We start from the raw sequence: 18,731 nt of genomic DNA, 5'->3' as shown, positions 1-18,731 counted from the left end.
ACAGATGCCTGCCTAGAGGGGTGCCATCACGGCTGGGTTGTTTTTCCTAATTACAAACATGATTGTAAAAATCAGACTTTACACAGTATTTGAAAGCTTCTGGTCATCCTCCCACCCACAGATAACTGCTATTTATAGCTTAGTGTTCATTCTCTGGCTTTTTCCATATATATTCATCTTGTTTCATTTTGTTTTTATAGAAATGGGATCATACTATATATCTTATACATATTGCATATGCTGTATCTCTGATGCCAGACAGCAGCCTGGGCATTACTTGGAATTTGCCAGAAATGCAGACTCTCAGGCTCCCTCATAACCTGCATTTTCCAAGAACCAAGAACCCAGGAGATTCCTGTGCACATCAAAATTGGAGAAGTTCTAATATATGCTATTATATGCAATAGGGTTTCTGTTGTGCACACAGTAGGGGCTCAATAAATGCTGATCGTATTGAATTGACTGGTGGCCTTATTACACAGCTCCTGGGTCAAGCCATTATGTTTAGTCACTAAGTCTGCTCAGGCTCTGGCCCTTCCGACAATTTTGTTAATTTATTCTACAACAGATATGGATCAGTGGCTGCTTCATGCCAGACCTCAAGCAAGACATAGGGGGCTGAAAAGGTTAATAAAGATGTGGGACTTGTCCTGCTAGAAAAAAGATTCCCTGGGAAGGAAAGACAAGCTAAGCAGACCAGGTGTACAAGGTAGTGGCACCTGTCCGGTCTGGGGCAAGGTGACTGCTGAGGAAGCAGCTGGGCCAGGCTGGGGCACACACAGTGCCCTCCACTGCATGGTAGGGGCTGTGCACCAAGGGTTTCTGGGGCCAGTTAGGAGCTCCCCATGAGCCCAGAACAAGGCAGGTGCCCTTGTGTATTGATGGTTGGGTGCATGAAGATCAAGGACACAGCTCTGAAGCTAGACTGCTTGTTGTTCAAATCCCACCTCTGCCACTTTCTAACCCAACGACCTTGGGCAAGTCACTTCACTTCATTAACTTTCCATTTCTTCGTCTGTCAAAAGGGAGTATCTTACGTACCCCTAGGGTTGTGTGAGGAGGATTTCAAGATGTACTAAGAATTTCGGTAAAACTCGAGAACAGAGCTTGAAACAGTGAAGAATTAGAGCTATAGTTAGCGTCACTATGATCACCCTCACCACTGTGCTGTCTGTCTCTGGAAGGTACCAGAGGGTGGGAAGGAGAAGTGATCATAAATACGCCAAGCTCTGTGGGAGAGAGACAGAGCTGGGTCCCGAGGCCTGGACTAGGGGCGGCTCTGACCCTGGATAGCTGTTTGTAGGAATCCCAGGCCCCAGTGGGCCCCACATTGCCCAGTTCCCCATGTGGAAAGAAGGCTTTGAGGGTATATCTGGTTATCAGGGAAGGCCTCCTGAGGAGGTGATGTTTGAACTGGGCTGGGAAGACTGTACAGGAATCAGCCTGGTGAGGAGTGAAAGGCAACAGGGAGCATTGTGAGGGAAGTCTGGTTCCTTTGGGGAAAGAAGGACCTGTTAAAGGGGAGATGGGGAGGAGGGAGAGCCTGTTACCCACAAGTCAGTCCCATCCATCAGCCAAACTAAGGTCTTACCCTGGGAGAAGCCCTGTGCTGGGCTATTCTGGAAGGTAGGGGCAATAAATTCTTTATAAAGCATAACCAATGCTGGGGGCTTGTGCTATCAGGTATTAAAATATATTCCAAAACTTTAATAACCACACTATATGATATAGAAGAGAGAGGCAGAGTCTTGGAGCAGAATAGGTCTGAACATAGATACACTTAAGTATACGAGCTTATTTCATGATAAAGGTGCATCTCAAATTCGAGGCAAGAAAGACGGCTCCGGGTGATGCTACAGCCTCAGACTTCATCTGGAATGGAAAGAGATGGGGCCTCTCTTTTCCCTCTGAACATATTCCTTTGGGGGGCTTTGCCTGTAAGGGACTGATTAAAAGCAATTAATGTGAGTCTAGACCCAAACAATGTCCCCAGAGAGTTCCCATCCACCATCTCGTCTACTCTTCAAGGAGGCATCACAAAGTCATATATATTTTAAGAAATGTTCACTTCCTCCCCATGACAAAGTCATCCAAGCCAATCACAGCAAATTAGAAAAACTGAGAGAAAATGAAAAACCCCATGAGCTCACCACACACATATATTTATTCTTTCCAAAACCAGAGTTAAAATGTGCATACAGTTTTGTAACCTGCTGAATTCACTTCACATTGTATTGTGAATGTTAAAATATCCTTTGAAAACATAATTTCTGATGGCTGTGTGCAATTCCATAAGACCCAGACACCACGACTTATTTAGCTGTTCCTCTAAAGTTGATTATTTTCCACACAGCTATTATAAATAATGTTTCTGTGAATGACCCACTGGCCTAAAAAAGTCTCCTTTGTGATTATTTTCTTGGGCTAGATTCCTGCAAGTAGGGTTTCCAGGTCAAAGGGCAAAACATGTTCAAGAGTCTTGACTGAGAACTCACAGATTGTTTTTCAGAAAGACAAACCAACACAGGAAGCCAGCGCTGGTTTCCCTACTTTCACTGACATGAGCATTATTTTTAGTTTTTCACTTTGGCAATTTGCTAAGCTCACTCTGTGCCGGGTGCCAGTGCTAAACATTATGTAATACTATCCTCAAGCCCACCCTGGGAGGGGACACCCAGTTTGTAGAGGAAGAAACAGGCTCAGAGAGGACTCTCTCTCCAGCCAGGGTCGCCTAGCCAGAAAGCAGTGGGGCCCAGATTCAACCCCAGACTTCTTCAACCCAGCACCCAGATCAGGGTATTATCCTACTTGGACCTGGTTGGAAGCCTAGGCGGCCTTGATTTGGCCACTTCACTCCCTCCCCTCTGTCACAGCCTTGGTTCTCACCGGGAGGATGTGACGCTGTCACCCTATTCCCTAGCCCTCCCTGCCCTTCAAGGATAAAGCCCAACACCTCAGGTGGGCCTTCAAAGCCCCCACCGTCCAGGCTGCCCTTCCACCCAAACATGAGACGTCCCGCTGATCCCCGCCCCCGCCCCGCGCTTTAGGAGCCACGTTCGCGCTTCCTAGCCCAGGCTGAGTTAGGCACCTGTGCCGCCGCCCGGGGCTGCAGTAGAGCGGGCCCAGAGCTTTAGGACAGCCCTTGTCACATGACTGTAGCGATTGACTGACACTCCGGTCTCCGCGGCCCGACAGCGCTGGGCCGGCCTCGGGTCCGCGCGTCCCTAGCGCCACCGTGCGCCATGCCCGCACACAGTCGGTGCTTAATGCAAAGGGAGCGAATTGCCCAGGGCTGTTACGGACCGCTTTGAGTAACAGAAAATGGGAAAGGGATTGCTACTTCGTAACCGCGAATTGTTGGGTTTGTTGACTCCGTGTGGGGACCGAGGAGAGGGACTTCGGGACAGGATCGTTTCAGGGGCAGGATGAGCCCATGTTTTGTAATTGGCATCAGCCCTCTTCACTCCCTTCAGAGTCAAATCCGAGAAAAAGCACTTTCAGACGGACCTCCCCATCCCCTTCGGCTGCAAATTCCTTTGCCCGGCTGTCCCGATCGCCCTCTCGCCGGGTCTCGGTTCCCGAAGGTATAGAGGCGGATTGCACGCCCCTCCTCTACAGCCCCGCGCGGGGACCCCGGATCGCGGGACAGTGGTGGCCGCGGGGGCGTCGGTTGCGGACAGTCCTCGAAATCGTCCGCGATGTCCCCGCCAGACGACAGACCTCTCCGGGCGACAGACGGACCTTGGGCTCAGAGTCATCCCTTCTCAATGCCAAGGGGCGGAGGGTCTCCAGTCTCCACTGCGTAGGGACTCCTCGCAGCCCCGTGCAGCGCCCGCTGCCACCCTGGCGCCGGGTGAGCGGCCGCCGCCCCCGCAGGGTGCCGGGTGCGCGGGGAGGACCGCGCAAAGCGGCCGGCGGCGCCAGGACCTCCGGTCCTCGAGGGGGCGCTGCCCCGGCCAGGCCCGCAGCTGAGCCTTCCCAGCGGCCAGGACCCAGTCCAACCGCTGGGGAGTCCCGGATCCGCAAGCCAGAGCCTCACGTCCGCCAGCTCAGCCGGGGGCGGTGCGATTGCGGAGGGGGTGCGGGGAGGTGGCTGTGCGGCTCCCGCAGCCAAACCGCCCAGGAGGCGAGGAGCACCGGCGGAGGACGGCCGGGGGGACACGAACTGAAGGCGTGGGGGCCACTTGTATGGAGGCTGCGGGCTTCGTGGGCAGGTGGGAGTACCGGATTTGATGTGTAGCGCTGGCTGTACCTGCGGGGGGAGGGGGCGCGGGATTAGGGTGGAGGGAGACCTTACTCCTTTCGTCACGGGCTAAAGTGAAAGAAAGACAGCGGGCGGTGCTGTTATTGACACAGTGGGCGCATGGGGGAAAGTGGGAGTATCAACGCGGGGTGTGAGTCGAGGGGCGCTGGCATCGGGACGTGGCGGCAGAGAAAGGCCGAAGACGCGCCGGGTGGGGAGGTGTATTGGGGTCTGAAAGATGGAGCAGGGGGATATGGGGGTGGCGGCGTCGGGCGTCGGAAGGAGGGACTGCTGGTAGGATTGGGGGGAAATTGGCGGGAGGGCGGTTGACTCCTGCCGCTGCGGGCAGGATGGGAGGCCTGCGGAAAGGGAGCAGGTGCAAACGTGGCATGATTTTGGCAGGACCAAGGTGTAGCTGTGAATGAAGCTCAGCCAGGCAGGTTGTGAGGGTGGCATGGATGGAGGGAGCTGGATTGACCTGTGGGGGGCCCAGCCTTACTGCCCTTCCTGTCTCCAGCCGCCATGTTCAACCAGCAGCAGCTGCAGCTCCAACAGCAGCAATTACTGCAGCTCCAGCAGCTGCTCCAGCAGCCGCCGCCAGTGGCCCCGCTGCCCGTGGCCGTCGGCCGGTGAGTTCCCCGAGGGCTGGGTGGCTCTGGCCCAGCCGCACAGACCCGTTTTCCAGACCCATCATCGCAGTACTGTGTCCCAGGGGCGGCCCTCTTTGAGTCCTGGAGGTCATGGGTTCCCGCCCCAAGAGGTTCCTTATCTGCTGCAGGGAGGGGAGGGAAGGGGGCTCTGCCCTTCCCCGTAACCCTCTCACACCCCCTCCCAACGCACAGGGGGCTCCCGCAGCAGCCTCAGCAGCAGCTCCTGAATCTCCAGGGCGCTCCCTCGGCCTCCCTCCTCAGCGGCTCCGTGCTCCAAAGAGCTTTGCTCTTGCAGCAGCTGCAAGGTATGGTTGCAGGCCCTTCCTCACTCCATCTCGGTGGCAGGCACCCCCACAGCCCCAGTGCACTGAATCTCCTCACACCTCCAGTAACCCTGAGAGGGAGCACCTCTCAGCGTCCTAGTCTGCGGATGAGGACGCTGAGGTTCCAGGAGGCAGAAGTCCCTAAGTGGCTCCGCTCCATGCAGGTCTGTCTGTCCACAGAGATGTGCCCTTGGCCATGGTGCTGGATTTGTGGGCACTAGTCAGTGTACTTCACTCACGTTCAGATTAGATGGAATGATGAAAGGAAAGATTTGTTTTGACCAGTCTCCTCCACATCCCATTTGACAGATGAGAAATCTGAGGTCCAGAGAAGGGAAGTCATTTGCCCTGGGTCTCAGGGCACCAGCAGTGGCTGAGCTAGACCACGTCCTGGGGCACCTGACCTCCTGGCTATCTGAGTGGGTGTCTCTAGCCCTGTGCATTAAGCCTGTGCCCTTGTCTCAGTTTCCCCATGTGAGAGCAGTCTCTCTGCTTTTCCTCCCAAGATGCTGCTTACCTAAACTCAGCTGGTCTGTTTTTTTATTTCTTTTTTTTTTACCTTGTTTTTTTGTTTGTTTTAAATAATGCTGGGATGAATATCGTGTTTGAGATTATTTTTTTAGAATGGATTCCCCAAAATAGAATGACTGGGTCAAGGGGGATGGATATTTTATGGCTCTTGATAAGAATCGCCAAATTGCTCTCCCAAAGGACTGGACCAGTTTGCAATGCCGCCAGCCACGTATGACAGTACCGGTCTCACCATGCCCACGGCAACACTGGGTATTATTTGCTTTTTAAAATATGTGTATGTGTGTGTATGTACATATAATTTACTCACTTGCTTGGCAAAAAAGTTGTATCATTAACATTTTAGTTTACATTAGTGTGCTAGTGCAGTGAACATTTTATATTTGTTTGTTAAACTTTTGCATTTCTTTTTGTGAGTTGTCCATGCCCTTTGTCCATTTTTCTTTCAGAGTGCGCCATCTTTTATCTTACTGGTTTTAAGAGCTGGTTGGCATTCTCTCTCTGTACATATGTTTTAAGTTAATATTAATTGAACACTTACTATGTACCAGGCACACTTGTATATTTCACTGAATCCTCATGAAACACTGTGAGTCAAGCACTATTATTACCCCCATTTTACAGATAGGGAACTGAGGCTACAAGGGGGGAACTGACTTGCTGAAGGTCACAGAGCTTATACTGTAGACTTAAACCATCTCTCACAGCATATCTGACCCATGCCCTCAACCCCTGTGCTTCCTGTCCCAGAATTGGAGCAAGGATTTGCACTTTTATGGCTCAAACACTTTCTGAGTGCTGGGCCTCCAAGCCGGCTGGGGTGTCTGCCCTTAAGGAGTTCCCAGTGTGGTTGGGTGGCAGGCAAGGAAATTGTGCAGCTGGTTCTAGAACAGGGAAGATGGGGCCTCTGGGGACACACAGAGAGTCTGGAAAGGCATCCCAGAGGAGACACACTAAAGGGAAGTCTGAAGGGTGATTGGGAGTAGTGGGGACAGAACAGCTGAGGCAGAAGGAGTAGCAGGTGCAAAGGCCCAGAGGCAGGAAGAAACCAGGCCTGTTTGAGGAATATGGGAGGTTGTGGCTGGAGACAGTGGGGGTATGTGTGGGGAGAATGGCAAGAAATAAGGCCAGGGAGGAGGGCAGAGGGGGTTCCGGGAGGGTGAGAAATGGGCTTTGCTCCTGAGCAGCCAGGGAGCTATGGAAGGGTTTAGGCAGGGAGGGGGTGAAGTCAGAATGTGGTTTTAGAATGATCACAGCTGCTGTCCTGTGCAAAAGCTGTGGCTGAAGTTCAGTCAGGGGATGAAGGGGCTTTGGAAGGAGGGGGTGGGAATAGAGAGAGAATAATAATGGATAATACCTCCCCTGCTGATGGCTGGGCAGAGTGGCGGAGGCTGTGTGTGGAAAGTGCTGGTTCCCAGTAGACTTTGGAGGGGGCAGGTGTGTGTCATTATTCCAGGGACCAGTCATCTTGCTGCTTTGCCCTCTGGGCCCTATGCTGGGTCTCTCACATTCCTTTAGGCTAAGGAATTGCTGGGGTGCTCAAGACACTGACCAGGGAGGGATCTGGGGAGGGAGAAGTTAGTGTCCCTCCTGCCCCCAGCAGGAGCAGAAAACCAACCCTAAAGCCTCCTCCCCACCAATGCCCAAGGAGGGACTGCATGGGTCTTTTGCTCTCCTCTCTCCATCTCTGGCCTCCTTTGGGTGGTGAGGGTCCTCTTCACAGTTATTCTCATGTTCCCATGATGCTTTGAGGGACTGACCCCTGACCCTAGCCCCAACCACCCAATTCCCAACCACGGTTGTAATCCCTCTTCTTGCCTGCAGGTAACCTCCGTGGCTACAACCTGGCAACCCCGAACCTGACAGCTCCAAGCCTCACACCCCCACAGCTGGCCACCCCGAATCTACAGCAGTTCTTTCCTCAGGCCACTCGCCAGTCCCTGCTGGGCCCCCCTCCTTTTGGGGTCCCCATAAGCCCCTCCCAGCTCAACCATTCAGGGCGGACTCCCCAGAAACAGGGCCGGACCCCGTCCTCCACCACCCCCAACCGCAAGGTGAGTGGGGGCCAGGGCAGGGCAGATGGAGATGGGAGTGGGAGAGGGCAAACCAATGCTGTGACTCCCACTGGGCCTTTGGCATGTCATTACCCCTTTTGTGCCTCAGTTTCCTCATCTGTAAAATGAGCCAGGGCTGGGGTGGGTCAGTTGGACTTGTCTGGTGTTTTCCTAACTTTAAACATTCCTGAGCCCCTGATGTGGTTTTTGCCATGTCCAAACACCACCACTATTATTATTTACCTAATATTTCTCCTTTTTAAAAAATTGAGATACAAATGACATATAACATTGTATTAAAGGTATAATCTAAAAGTTCTCCTTAACTCAGCACTACTCAATGGAAATAAAATGTGAGCCATATAGGTCATTAAAATTTTTCAAGTAATCACGTTAACAAAGTAAAAAGGAACAGGTGAAATCAATTTTATGAATGTACTTTATTTAACCCCCAAAATAAAAAGTATTATCATTCAACATGTCATCAGTATAAAAAAGTAAATGAAGCATTTTACATTCCTTTTTTTGCTTTATGCCAAGTCTTTACTATCTGGTGTGTATTTTATACTTAAATCTCAGTTCAGCCTGCTACATTTCAAGTGCTCCAAAGCCAAGGACATTTATTTAAAAAGAAAACATATCGTTCCCTAAAATTGTAGAAACAGTCTAAACTAGCGACCATGTGTAGAAGTTAAAGAGAGGTAATCGGGGGTTGAATGATGTTATAAATCCTCAGGCACACTGTTGCCGTCTGAAGGTCCTAGGCCTGCGCCCTGTGCTTTGGGGAGGTGGTAAAGGGTTCAAAAGGAGGCTCCCCCTGACAAGCAGAAAGGCTCAAAGATGCTTGCAAAGGGAATAACCTCCCTGAGACGGTCCTGTCCCTGAATGTCCCAGCAGTACCTCGCACATGCCCTGCTCCTGAGAGCATTCTGGGCAGAGGCAGCACGCCCTTTTCTGGCTGCTCTGGTGTCAGCCCCATCTGGGGTGAGGCATTTCCCTCCAGAACGGGGTCCTGCCTCCAGTCTTCTAGTAGAACCTGTCGTAACATGGCCTTGTCTGGTGTCCACTGCTCCTCCTGAAATTTTACATATGGGGAGACTGAGGCTCAGAGAGCAGGGTGGAGGTTGCCTTGGGTTGCAGAGCTGTTGAGACAGACCTGGAGCTGGGGCCTCCTGACCTGCAGGCCAGTGCCCGAGTCGTGCAGGGTGATGCACAGTAGTTTCTGAGGGCATGGAGTCCTGTTGTGGTACATGATCCCACTCAGCTGGTTCCTCGGGCTTAGCAGGAGGAAGGGAGGCTGCAGGTGGCTTCCTGGAGCTTGCTGGGGTGGCCTGGAACCAGATGGAGCCATGCATTTATTTAGCGAACACCCATAGTTCCTGCAGGGAACCCAGTGGTACAGATGGCAAATCTCTCCTGGCCCTTCTGGAGATCTTGGCCCAGGGAGGAGGGTGGTGATAATGAGACACTAATGCAAATAAGGCTCCCACCAATTAGTTGAGATGATGGGAAATGCCATGGAAAGGAAAACCAAGGCCCTCTGGGGCCCTGTGCTAAGGGTCTGGACCTACTCAGGTCAGGAAGGCTTCCTGCAAGAAGTGTCTTTGAGGTTCTGGGTGAATGCCTGAGGCCTGGGGCTTTGGGGAACCAGAGACAAGCCAGTGTGGGACTGGAGAGGATGAGGGGGAGAGTGGGTGTGGGGGCAGAGGTCAGATGGTGTAGGGGGTTGGGGAGACAGTTCCAGACTTGGGCTAAGGAAAGAGTACTCCAGGGCTGTGAGAGTCACAGGAGGGTGTCAGCCTGAGAGAGACAGGAGACATATGGTCAGGTTTGCATTTTAGAAGACTCCTTCTGGCTGCTTGAGGAGCAGGGGGTGAGCACATCAGGAGGCAGCACCATGGGTCAGGAGAGAGCTGTGTGTCCCCCAGCCAAGGTTCACTGAACACGCAGCTAGATGGAAGCCCCTAGGCAGGATTCCCAGGGTGTTTAGGATCATCTCTTGACCGCCCTGGGGCCAGGCCCGTAGAGGCCCCTAGGCCCCCTCATACCCTGAGGGTCTGCCACAGCTGCTCTTGGGCAAGCACAGATTTGCAAGGGTGGGAGGCAGATGTCAAAAATAGTTTCTGAAAGAAAGTAGGATTCTTCTTCTCAGACGATGCCTGTGGAAAACAAGTCAGACCCCCCAGAGGGGTCTGAGGAAGCTGCAGAGCCCCGAACAGACACCCCAGAAGGTAAGGGAGGGAGCTTGCTGGCCCTTCAGGGTGGGTGCGGGTTGGGGCAGGTGGGCGCAGGGTAGATGATGGAGGCAGGTCTGAGAGGCAGGGGTCTTGGTCAGAGTGAACCCACCACATCTCATTTGTGCTGAACCTGACACTGGCTGTCAGTCATTTGCCCTCCTTTCCAGACGAGGGTACCCCCCCATGCACAGATGACATCATGGAGAAACGCACTTCAGCACCTGAGCCTGAGTCTTGTGAAGCATCTGCACCACCAGCTAAGAGGTCAAAGAGGTAAGTGATACTGCAAACCTGCCTGGGGCCCAGGAACCCTGTACTCTCATTCCTGCAAAGTCAGGGTGTATGTAGCGGGCACACGACCCTTCAGGAGAGCTGGAGCAAGGAAGGAGCCTTAGCCTCTAGCTTGAGGAAGCACAGACTAATTCTGCACCTTTCCCAGGCAGGCCTCAGGCCAGACAGACTGGTGTGTTCACTATGACTGAAATTCTTACAGGCGCTCTAGGGAGGCCAGGTCAGCAGGCTGAAGATGTACCTCTAGGGCCTCAGAGTGGGCAGCTTTACAGAGTCGTCAGCAAGCTGTGGGAGGTGGGAGCAAGCTCTCCCAATTTGCTTAGGGGACCCTCGGCCTCAGAGAACCAGGGGGGCTGCCTAGGTGCCTGTCTTGTCTGTGGTAGAGCTTGGATTGGAACCTGGGTCTTGGCCATTCTGGGGAGCCTCCAGGTCCAATGAAAAGACATGAATTTGATCTCCTTTTGTTCCTTCCTAGCTCAGAGGATCCCACAGAGAAGGGGCCCACAGGGAAACTGCAGGCGAAGGTACAGCCACAGGCCCCGATGACAGCACTGAAACAGACGCAGACACCTGAGCTGCTGCCGGAGCCCCTGGAAGTCCAAGTGCTTCCACGGTTCCAGCCACAGGTTCTGCAAATCCAGGCCCAAGTGCAGCCACAGACTCAGCACCAGATGCTGCCAGTGGACTCCCAGGTGCAGCCAAAGCTGCAGAAACAGGCCCAGACACAGACCTCTCCAGAGCACTTAGTGTCACGGCGAGTGCCGGTGCCGCTGCAGGAGGCAGAGCCTCAGTTGCAGGTGCAGCCATGGGCTCATTTGCAGCCCCTGAGGCAGGTGCCCCCGCAGCTGCAGAAGCAGGCACAGACACAGACATGTCCACAGGTCCAGGCAGAAGCAGAGCCAAGAGTCCAGCCACGGGAGCAGCCACCAGAGCCACTTCCAGCACAGTTGCCGGTGCAGCCACTGGTCCAGAACCAGGGGCGGCCTCAGACCCAGGTGTTGGTGCCAGTGTCGGAGCAAGCACCACTTCTGGTTCATCCCATGGTGCTGGAAACACTGCCTGGTACGGTAGAAGCCAGAGCAGGTAAGTGAGCGCTGACTCCCAGCTGGCCTGGCGATGGGACAGCTCTTCCCGGACCTTACTTTCCCCCAGCACTTTCCATTCCCGACTGGGACCAAGGGTTGGGCCTGGAACCAGGGTTTGGGGCCATCTGCACCGGAGGCATCAAGGTCCTCTCAGACCCAGGTCCCTCTGGGTGCAGAGGGGAGATGGACCAGGAAACAGAGCATGTCTGTCATTTCAGGCCTGGAGGAGGCCTTGCCGGAGCCTGGGGGCACCCAGGTCAGCATGGAGGAGAGCCAGGCGGAGTTGACCAGTGGCCTGGATATGGGAGAATGTGAAAAAAGAGCAAGAGAGATGTTCGGGGTGGGTAGAGTTGCTAATGTGGCTGCATGAGGGCCACAGCGCCCAGCGGTGGGGGTCCCTCTCTGCCCCGGCCCACCTCAGGGCCTGCTTGGGTTTCCCCACCTGTGAATGTGGGGCTGGTACACAGGCCAGACTGGGCTCGGCAGTGGCTCCTCGAGCTCTCATGCTGTTGTGTGGTCCTCACATGGCTTTGCTCTGAAGATCTGGAGGCACTTCCGGTGACAAGAGCCCCCGGTCCCCTCACACGGGTCGTGCTGTCCTAGTGGAGTGAGTGCCGAGTGGAAGCCTGTGCCTGGGGTCTGGATCCCTGCTCTGCCTCCTCGTGTAATTGTGGTCAAACCCGTTAGTCCCTTGGCATCTCTTTCTCCATCTGTCACGTGAGGGTGGGGTGGAGTGGACTTTAGAGTTAGGCGGGCCTGGGTTTGTATCCTGACGGTAGTACTGCCTCACTGTGTGAGCTTGGGCAGTCACTAACAGCCCAGAGCCTCAGTTTCCCCTTCTGTAAAGTGGGCTATCAGCAGGCCCTGATGCGACAGGCCAGTGTTCGTAGATGTTCAGCACTGGGGCCGGTGCTAGCCCTGCTCCTGCTGCCGGTGCAGGTGTGGGGTGCCCGGAGCTCCCTGAAGGTCACCATCCTGCAGAGCAGTGACAGCCGGGCCTTTAGCACTGCACCCTGCTCTGGCGACTCTCCCTCTGCCTCTGCCGTGGCCAGCGTGCCCCCCAGGCAGGCCTTCCAGTTCTTCTGCTACATCTGCAGGGCCAGCTGCAGCAGCCAGCAGGTACTGCCCGCTGTGGGGAGTCAGAGGGGCGGGGTGGAGGTTGGGCCTGGAAGGGATGCTCAGCCTGCCCTTCCCATGGCTACCTGCATGGCCCCAAGGTGCCCCACCCCTGGTAGCTGTGCATGCTCAGAAAACATTTCCTGACCTGCCAAGAAAGCAGGGTTTTAGAGTTAGGCAGACCTGGTTTGAATCGGCCCTGACCAGCTGCACAGACCTTGGAAGGTGAACCCACCCTTTGTGCCTCAGTTTCCCCATGCCTCAGACCAAGAAACATTGGGAACCCAACTAACTGGGTGGTTCTGAGGATTCGGTGAGTCAGCACGGAAGCCCTGAGCCCAGGCTGGGCCCAGAGTGAGCAGTGTTATGATAGCGTCATTCTCGTGCCACTGCTACTGCTGCCTTGTCACCTCTGCCTCCCCAAGGCCAGGCTGTGGGGTCCTAGAGGTTAGGCAGGCTACTCCTTGTCCTGGGGCCCCCCACAGTCCCCAGGAGGAGCAGAAGCTCTGGCTGCCGTGTGCTCACTCTGTGCCTCAGTTTACCATCCTTTTCTGGCCTATGTAGGGTTGTTGTGAGAGAAATGGCCTCACCGTGGTGGTGAGGTGGCCGTGGGGCTGAGGTTGGAGGCCCCCTCCTTGGGCCCCCTCCTTGCCCGCTGTGTTGGGGCTCACTCCTTATGCACCCCTCGCTCCCACCTGCTGCAGGAGTTCCAGGACCACATGTCAGGGGCCCAGCACCAGCAGCGGCTCGGGGAGATCCAGCACATGAGCCCAGCCTGCCTCCTGTCCCTGCTGCCTGTGCCCCGAGATGTCCTGGAGAGAGAGAGCGAGTGAGTGGGCGGCCCCAGAGGCTCGTACTGTCCGGAGGCAGGCAGTCTCTCAGGCCGGGACAGACCGAGAGGGGCCCCGAGTCAGCCGTCCGCAAGGTCGGCTTTGGGGTCAAGCATTGCTCTCCCCAGAGGCCTCGTCAACACCATTAACTGCGTGGCCTTGGGCCTCCGTGCTTCTCATTTGAAAAATGGCCCGGTGAGGGGTACAGTGTAGGAGTTCACGAGCTAGATAGTCTTTTAAGGCTGATTTGGGCAGGAACAGTGAGGCCATCCACGTGGGAAGGAAGAGGGTCGTGGTACAGACCCCTGCCCTCCTGGCGTGCGGAGCTGGGTCCTGCAGGCAGCCATCCGTGGGAGAAGCACGTCGGCACGGGCTTGGGCCACCCTGGAAGGTGTGGGCTCTGTCGCATGGGATAACTGCCCTTCAGCTCCAGATCTCCTAGTTCTGCAGGAGAATCCAGAAACCTAGATTTGTATGTGAAATCTCCCAATTTCAAAATGTTAACTGCTAGTCAGAATTAAAACAAAATAAACCCCATGGAAGCTGAATCAAACCCTTTCACAGGCTGGACAGGCCCTGAGTCAGTGGTCAGGGGCTCCGCCATGAGCAGTTACAGAGGGTCATAGCTTACAGCTCCCCAAGCTGAGTGAGGGGACAGGAAGTGCTCTTGGGTGGCCTCTGCACGCCCTGAGTGTCAGGAAGCACCCTCTCCAAAGGCAGCCATCTCCGTTAGCCTGTCCTCATGTCGAGAAGAGCTTCTCTGTGTGGTTTTATAGTAAGCTCTCAGGCTTCAAACCTTCCCTTGCCTGCTGTCCTAAGAGTTACACTTAGGCGAAACAATCATAAACACAGGAGGAAGGTGACTCACCAAGATGTTCCTTACACTTAATGTAGTGGTGAAAATGATCTACAATATCCCAAGCTAGGGGATCTGTTAGATCGGTTAAGGCTTGTCCACTTTGGTGGAATAGCAAATAAATAGCACGATGGCAAGGAATTCATGATAACGTGGAAATAGATGTACAATGCAGTGTCAGGTTAGAACAAGGTTCAAAATTGTATTTGCAGAATGAGCTTGATTATGTAAAAATACATCTTGTGGTACAAAAAAGCTGGAAAGCCCAAGCTGTTAACAAACTTCAGGTGGAGGGGCCTCCTTGGCTGTCTCCCTGGTGACGTCTCTGGCATGGCTCCTAGGCCGCTCAGAACTCGGCGGTCCTACAGGAGGCCACCTATCCTTTCTTCATGTGACACAGTCAGGAATTCTGGGCCCATCTTGTGCCAGGCCCTGGGGATCCAGGGCAGAGTCCTGCTCCCCCCCGAGCTCACCACAGTCCAGTGGGTCTGGAGAAGGACCAGGTTCTCCCAGTCTCTGGTGGAAAATGCAGTGGCGGTGGTTCCTTGGGCCTGAGGGGGCGTGTGGCTTACTGGGGTGGTGACAAATCCAGGAATCGGGGAAGGGACAAGAAGAGTTCTGGGAACAACAGGGCTTTTCAACTGAGGGCTGAAAAGGTGTTCTCGAGGCCAGATATCCTCAGTTGTGTCACTGTCCTGGTGGCCTCCTGGTATCCCAAATGCTTCTAAATCTCATTTCACCCAAGCTTCCTTGGCTATTCTTGTTTGAGTGTTCTACCAGATGAATATCAGAACCATTTGGTCACGTTTTCCAAAGAAAGATCCTGTTGGGATTGCATTGCATTTATGGAGCAGCCGGGAGAGCTGCTGTCTTTTCAGCAAGAACACAGCATCACACTACCCTTGTTTTGATTCTTATCACCCAGAGAGCCTCCACTGAGGCGCTGGTGCAACACCTGCCAGGTCTACTACATGGGGGACCTGATCCAGCATCGCAGAACGCAGGACCACAAGGTATGGGAGCCTGCGAGCTGCCTCCAAGCCAGGGCTGAGGAGGAGGGAGGCCGGGTTGGGAACAGAAGGGAAATGTCAGTCTTTCTGCATCACCGTAAGTCATACAAGCGTGGCATCTTGGATGTTTCTTCTTTGGGCTTTAGTTTCCCCATCTGTCCAAAGTGGGCATCATCTCACCCTGCCATGCAGCCATGGGGCTCATGGGGAACCTCTTGGTGGCCACCCTCTCCCCCTGGCTTCTCTCTGTTGCCATCTGCCATCCATCTCACGCCAGTGGCACAGGGAGGGGCATGTTTGCCCACGTACTAGCACAGGGGTGGAGCACAGCCAGATGATTACAGATGTGCTGGCCTGCAGGTGGGAGCTGAGGACTCAGCTAGGCACTGTCGGGCTGCATCTGGGGACACTGCCCACCACCTACTTAGCCTGCCCTCCTCTCTGCAGATCGCCAAACAATCCCTGCGACCTTTCTGCACTGTTTGCAACCGCTACTTCAAGACCCCCCGCAAGTTTGTGGAACATGTGAAGTCCCAGGGGCACAAGGACAAAGCCAAGGAGGTAAAGCCAGCTTCCTCAGATGACGTGGGCCCAGAGAGGTACAGAGCATTGTCTAAGGCCACACATCAAGTTGAGGCTTATCCCAGTCCAAACTCATAACAGGTCTGGAGGGACTGGGACTCTCAGGGCTACGGTTGGATGGGGCATGGCAGCTTGGCTGCCCAGGACACGGACCTGAGCCCTGGTCCTCTCCTTGGGCAGCTCAAGATGCTTGAGAAAGAGCTAGCCGGCCAAGATGAGGACCACTTCATCACGGTGGACGCCGTGGGCTGCTTCGAGGGTGATGAAGAAGAGGAGGAGGAGGAGGAGGATGAAGAAGAAGAGATCGAGGTCGAGGAGGAATTCTGCAAGCAGGTGCTTGGAGGGAGCAGAGGGTGTAGGGGGCAGGCTGGAGGCTGGACTCTCAGCCCAGGAGGAACCTTACCCCACCTCCCGGGGCCAGGAGGCACTGTGCTGGCATTTGTAGGCACTAATGCATGTCAGAAATTAGAATTAATAGGAACTATGTTTTATGCAAACACATTATGATGACCGTAGGGTGGCAGGTGAAAGGTGTAAGGGCCTCGGAGGCTAGCTGAAATTCTGACCTGTGTTGAGAAAGGGAAATAGCATCTTAGGCTGAGGGAACAGCCTCAGTAAAGGCAAGGAGGGGGAGCTATGTGGCATATACAGGAAGAGTCGGTGTAAGATGATAGCAGTGGCAGCAGTCAACATCTTCTGAGCAATTACTATATGCCAGCTGTGTACCAAGCACTTTCCAGTAGAATCTCACCGACTTGGATGCCAGGAAGTGATAATCCAGAGCCGGAATTCATAACGTCCTAGCCCCGCTGCTTCCCGTGAGCGAGAAGCCGAGGAGCTTGGGTTCTGTTCAGTTTAATAAGTGTTTCCAGAGCACCCGTCCTGGGCCAGGGCCTGGTGCTGGGATCCAGAGCTAGCCCTCAGAGCTCACCTGTTAAGAGTCCAGGGTGGTGATGGAGCAGCTGAAAGGCTGGTCGCGTGGGGTCTGTGGATGGCCTCCAGCCCTAAGCAAATTAGTGCAGAGACCGGCTCTGCCAGTTCTGCTGCTCAGTGGTCAGCACGGTGTGACCTTGGGCAAGCCTTCTCTGAACCTGTTTCCTCTGCTCAGAAGTAATGGTCTCAACTCAAGCCTTACACCCTTCCTGTAAGGAAGGGTGGCGACAGAAGTGGTTGTCATTCTTAGAAGCCACATTTGTTTGCCTGGTGAGGGATGGAGGGCACTACTAGGCATGGGGGGGCTGATGTGGCTGGAGTCAGAGAGCCTCAATGGAAGGGCCCCTGTCCAGCAGGTAAGATGAGGGGGCCTTCATCACCTGAAACTCACCCCTACAGGACTGAGGTCACTGCAGCAACAAGTAGGAACTCAGGGAGCTGGCAGGTAACTCATAGTTCAGAGTGACTGGGATTTGGGCCCCACCAGGGGTCACTACCCTGCTCCTCCATAAATCAGCTATGTGACCCTGGGCAAGTGAGTTAATGTGCCTGGGCCTCACTTTCCACCTACATAAATTGGGTGAACCATAGGTTGTTGTTATAAGGGTTCAGTGAGATGGCACTGTGAAGTGTTCAGCACACCTGGCATGGATTATGGCTATGGTGGGAACAGGAGGGCTTCCTGGAGGAGGGGATTGATTTGAGCTGAGCCTGAAAAGTAGAGACTGGGAAGGGTACTTTGCGAGGCAGGATCAGCATGTTCAAAAGCTTAGAGAATGCTATCCCCAAGCTCCTGGAAATCAAGGGGTTGGTGTTGAAGAGTGTGGGTGAGTTCCAGGCCCTACCAGCATTTGGAAAGAGGCTAGGGGGAGCCAGAAGGCAGGCTGATGCTTGTGTGTTTCCAGGTGAGGTCCAAAGATATATCCATACAGGAGTGGAAAGGCCCAGAGAGCTACTGTCCCAACACTGCATACGGTAAGACCCCAGCCCTGACCCCACCTGTAGGAGCCCAGCGCCTGGAGCCCAGCCATAGCATCCTAGCCAGGCAGCCTGTCGCCCCGCCTTCTTCTCTTTTCCCATGTGAAGGGTAGGGGAGTAAAAGGGCTTCTAGAGAGGGTGGGACACCTGGCTGGTGTGCGGGATGTGAGTGCACAGACCCTGCTGTCCCATAGGCATGGACTTCGTGGTGCCCGTGATGGGCTACATCTGCCGCATCTGCCACAAGTTCTACCACAGCAACTCAGGGGCACAGCTTTCCCACTGCAAGTCCTTGGCCCACTTTGAGAAGCTGCAGGTGAGTGAGGCCTCCTGCCCAGGGACTCAGACTCCATCCAAGCTGATGGGGATGGCCAGTGGCCCCCTTGCCCCTAGCTGGGCCTCAGCCCCTGAACATACCCCACAACAAGAGGCCCTGCCTTTAAAGGGAATCCGAGCCAGAATGGAGCCAGGCTCTTTCTGCTATTGTTCTCGGGGTTACTGGGGGCTGGCTGTTAGCTTCTGAGCTCTGGTCCAAGGAGGCCCAGCATCAGGGTCACGCAGCATGTCAGACGCTGTCTCAGCTGGACTGGGCCAGAGCACACCAGGTAGGGAGGAAGCCCTATCCCACTTGTACCTCTGTGTCCAGAAATACAAGAAGGCCAAGAACCCCAGCCCGTCCACCAGGCCCCTGAGCCGCAGGTGTGCGATCAACGCCCGGAATGCCCTGACTGCTCTGTTCACCTCTGGCGGCCGCCCACCCACCCAGCCCAGTACCCAGGTCACAGCCAAAACCCCCAGCAAGGCGACAGCTCAGCCTCCCCAGCCTCCACCACCCCGGCGCTCAACCCGCCTCAAAACCTGAGAGGGAGCTCCCCATGCCCACCCCATCTGATCCAGATCTGCTATGCTTTTTAGGATTCTGTATGGAAACTTTGATGTGGCTGGTGTTTTTACTGAAAAATCCAATAAAAGAAGGTAGTTTGATGTGGCTGGTGTTTTTACTGAAAAATCC

The 18,731-nt window shown here is 54.4% G+C and overlaps 1 protein-coding gene across 5 annotated transcripts; it reads left to right on the top strand.

The window, feature by feature from the left end:
* Window positions 1-4,000: 4,000 nt before the first annotated feature.
* CIZ1 (CDKN1A interacting zinc finger protein 1) lies at window positions 4,001-18,703 on the top strand. 5 transcript variants are annotated; one of them, XM_036913788.2, is made up of 18 exons: window positions 4,002-4,214; window positions 4,761-4,872; window positions 5,086-5,198; window positions 5,928-5,999; window positions 7,572-7,801; window positions 9,939-10,032; window positions 10,206-10,311; window positions 10,805-11,126; window positions 11,211-11,412; window positions 11,633-11,754; window positions 12,354-12,533; window positions 13,235-13,359; window positions 15,142-15,229; window positions 15,674-15,787; window positions 15,989-16,141; window positions 17,647-17,716; window positions 17,914-18,035; window positions 18,366-18,703. In XM_036913788.2, exons 2-18 carry the CDS (start codon window positions 4,766-4,768, stop codon window positions 18,579-18,581), a joined length of 2,436 nt encoding a protein of 811 aa, XP_036769683.2. In that variant the 5' UTR covers window positions 4,002-4,214; window positions 4,761-4,765; the 3' UTR covers window positions 18,582-18,703. The 5 variants fall into 5 exon arrangements, with proteins under 5 accessions (XP_057355063.1, XP_036769682.2, XP_036769681.2 ...); XM_057499080.1 differs by having other exon boundaries at window positions 4,001-4,214; window positions 9,954-10,032; window positions 10,209-10,311; window positions 10,805-11,412; XM_036913787.2 differs by having other exon boundaries at window positions 4,001-4,214; window positions 9,954-10,032; window positions 10,805-11,412.
* Window positions 18,704-18,731: the final 28 nt, after the last annotated feature.

The sequence above is a fragment of the Manis pentadactyla genome, chromosome 3 (assembly GCF_030020395.1).
Source record: "Manis pentadactyla isolate mManPen7 chromosome 3, mManPen7.hap1, whole genome shotgun sequence".
Lineage (NCBI taxonomy): Eukaryota > Metazoa > Chordata > Mammalia > Pholidota > Manidae > Manis > Manis pentadactyla.
Note: the sequence above shows the minus strand (reverse complement) of the source record. Positions and strands in the feature narration are given on the sequence as shown.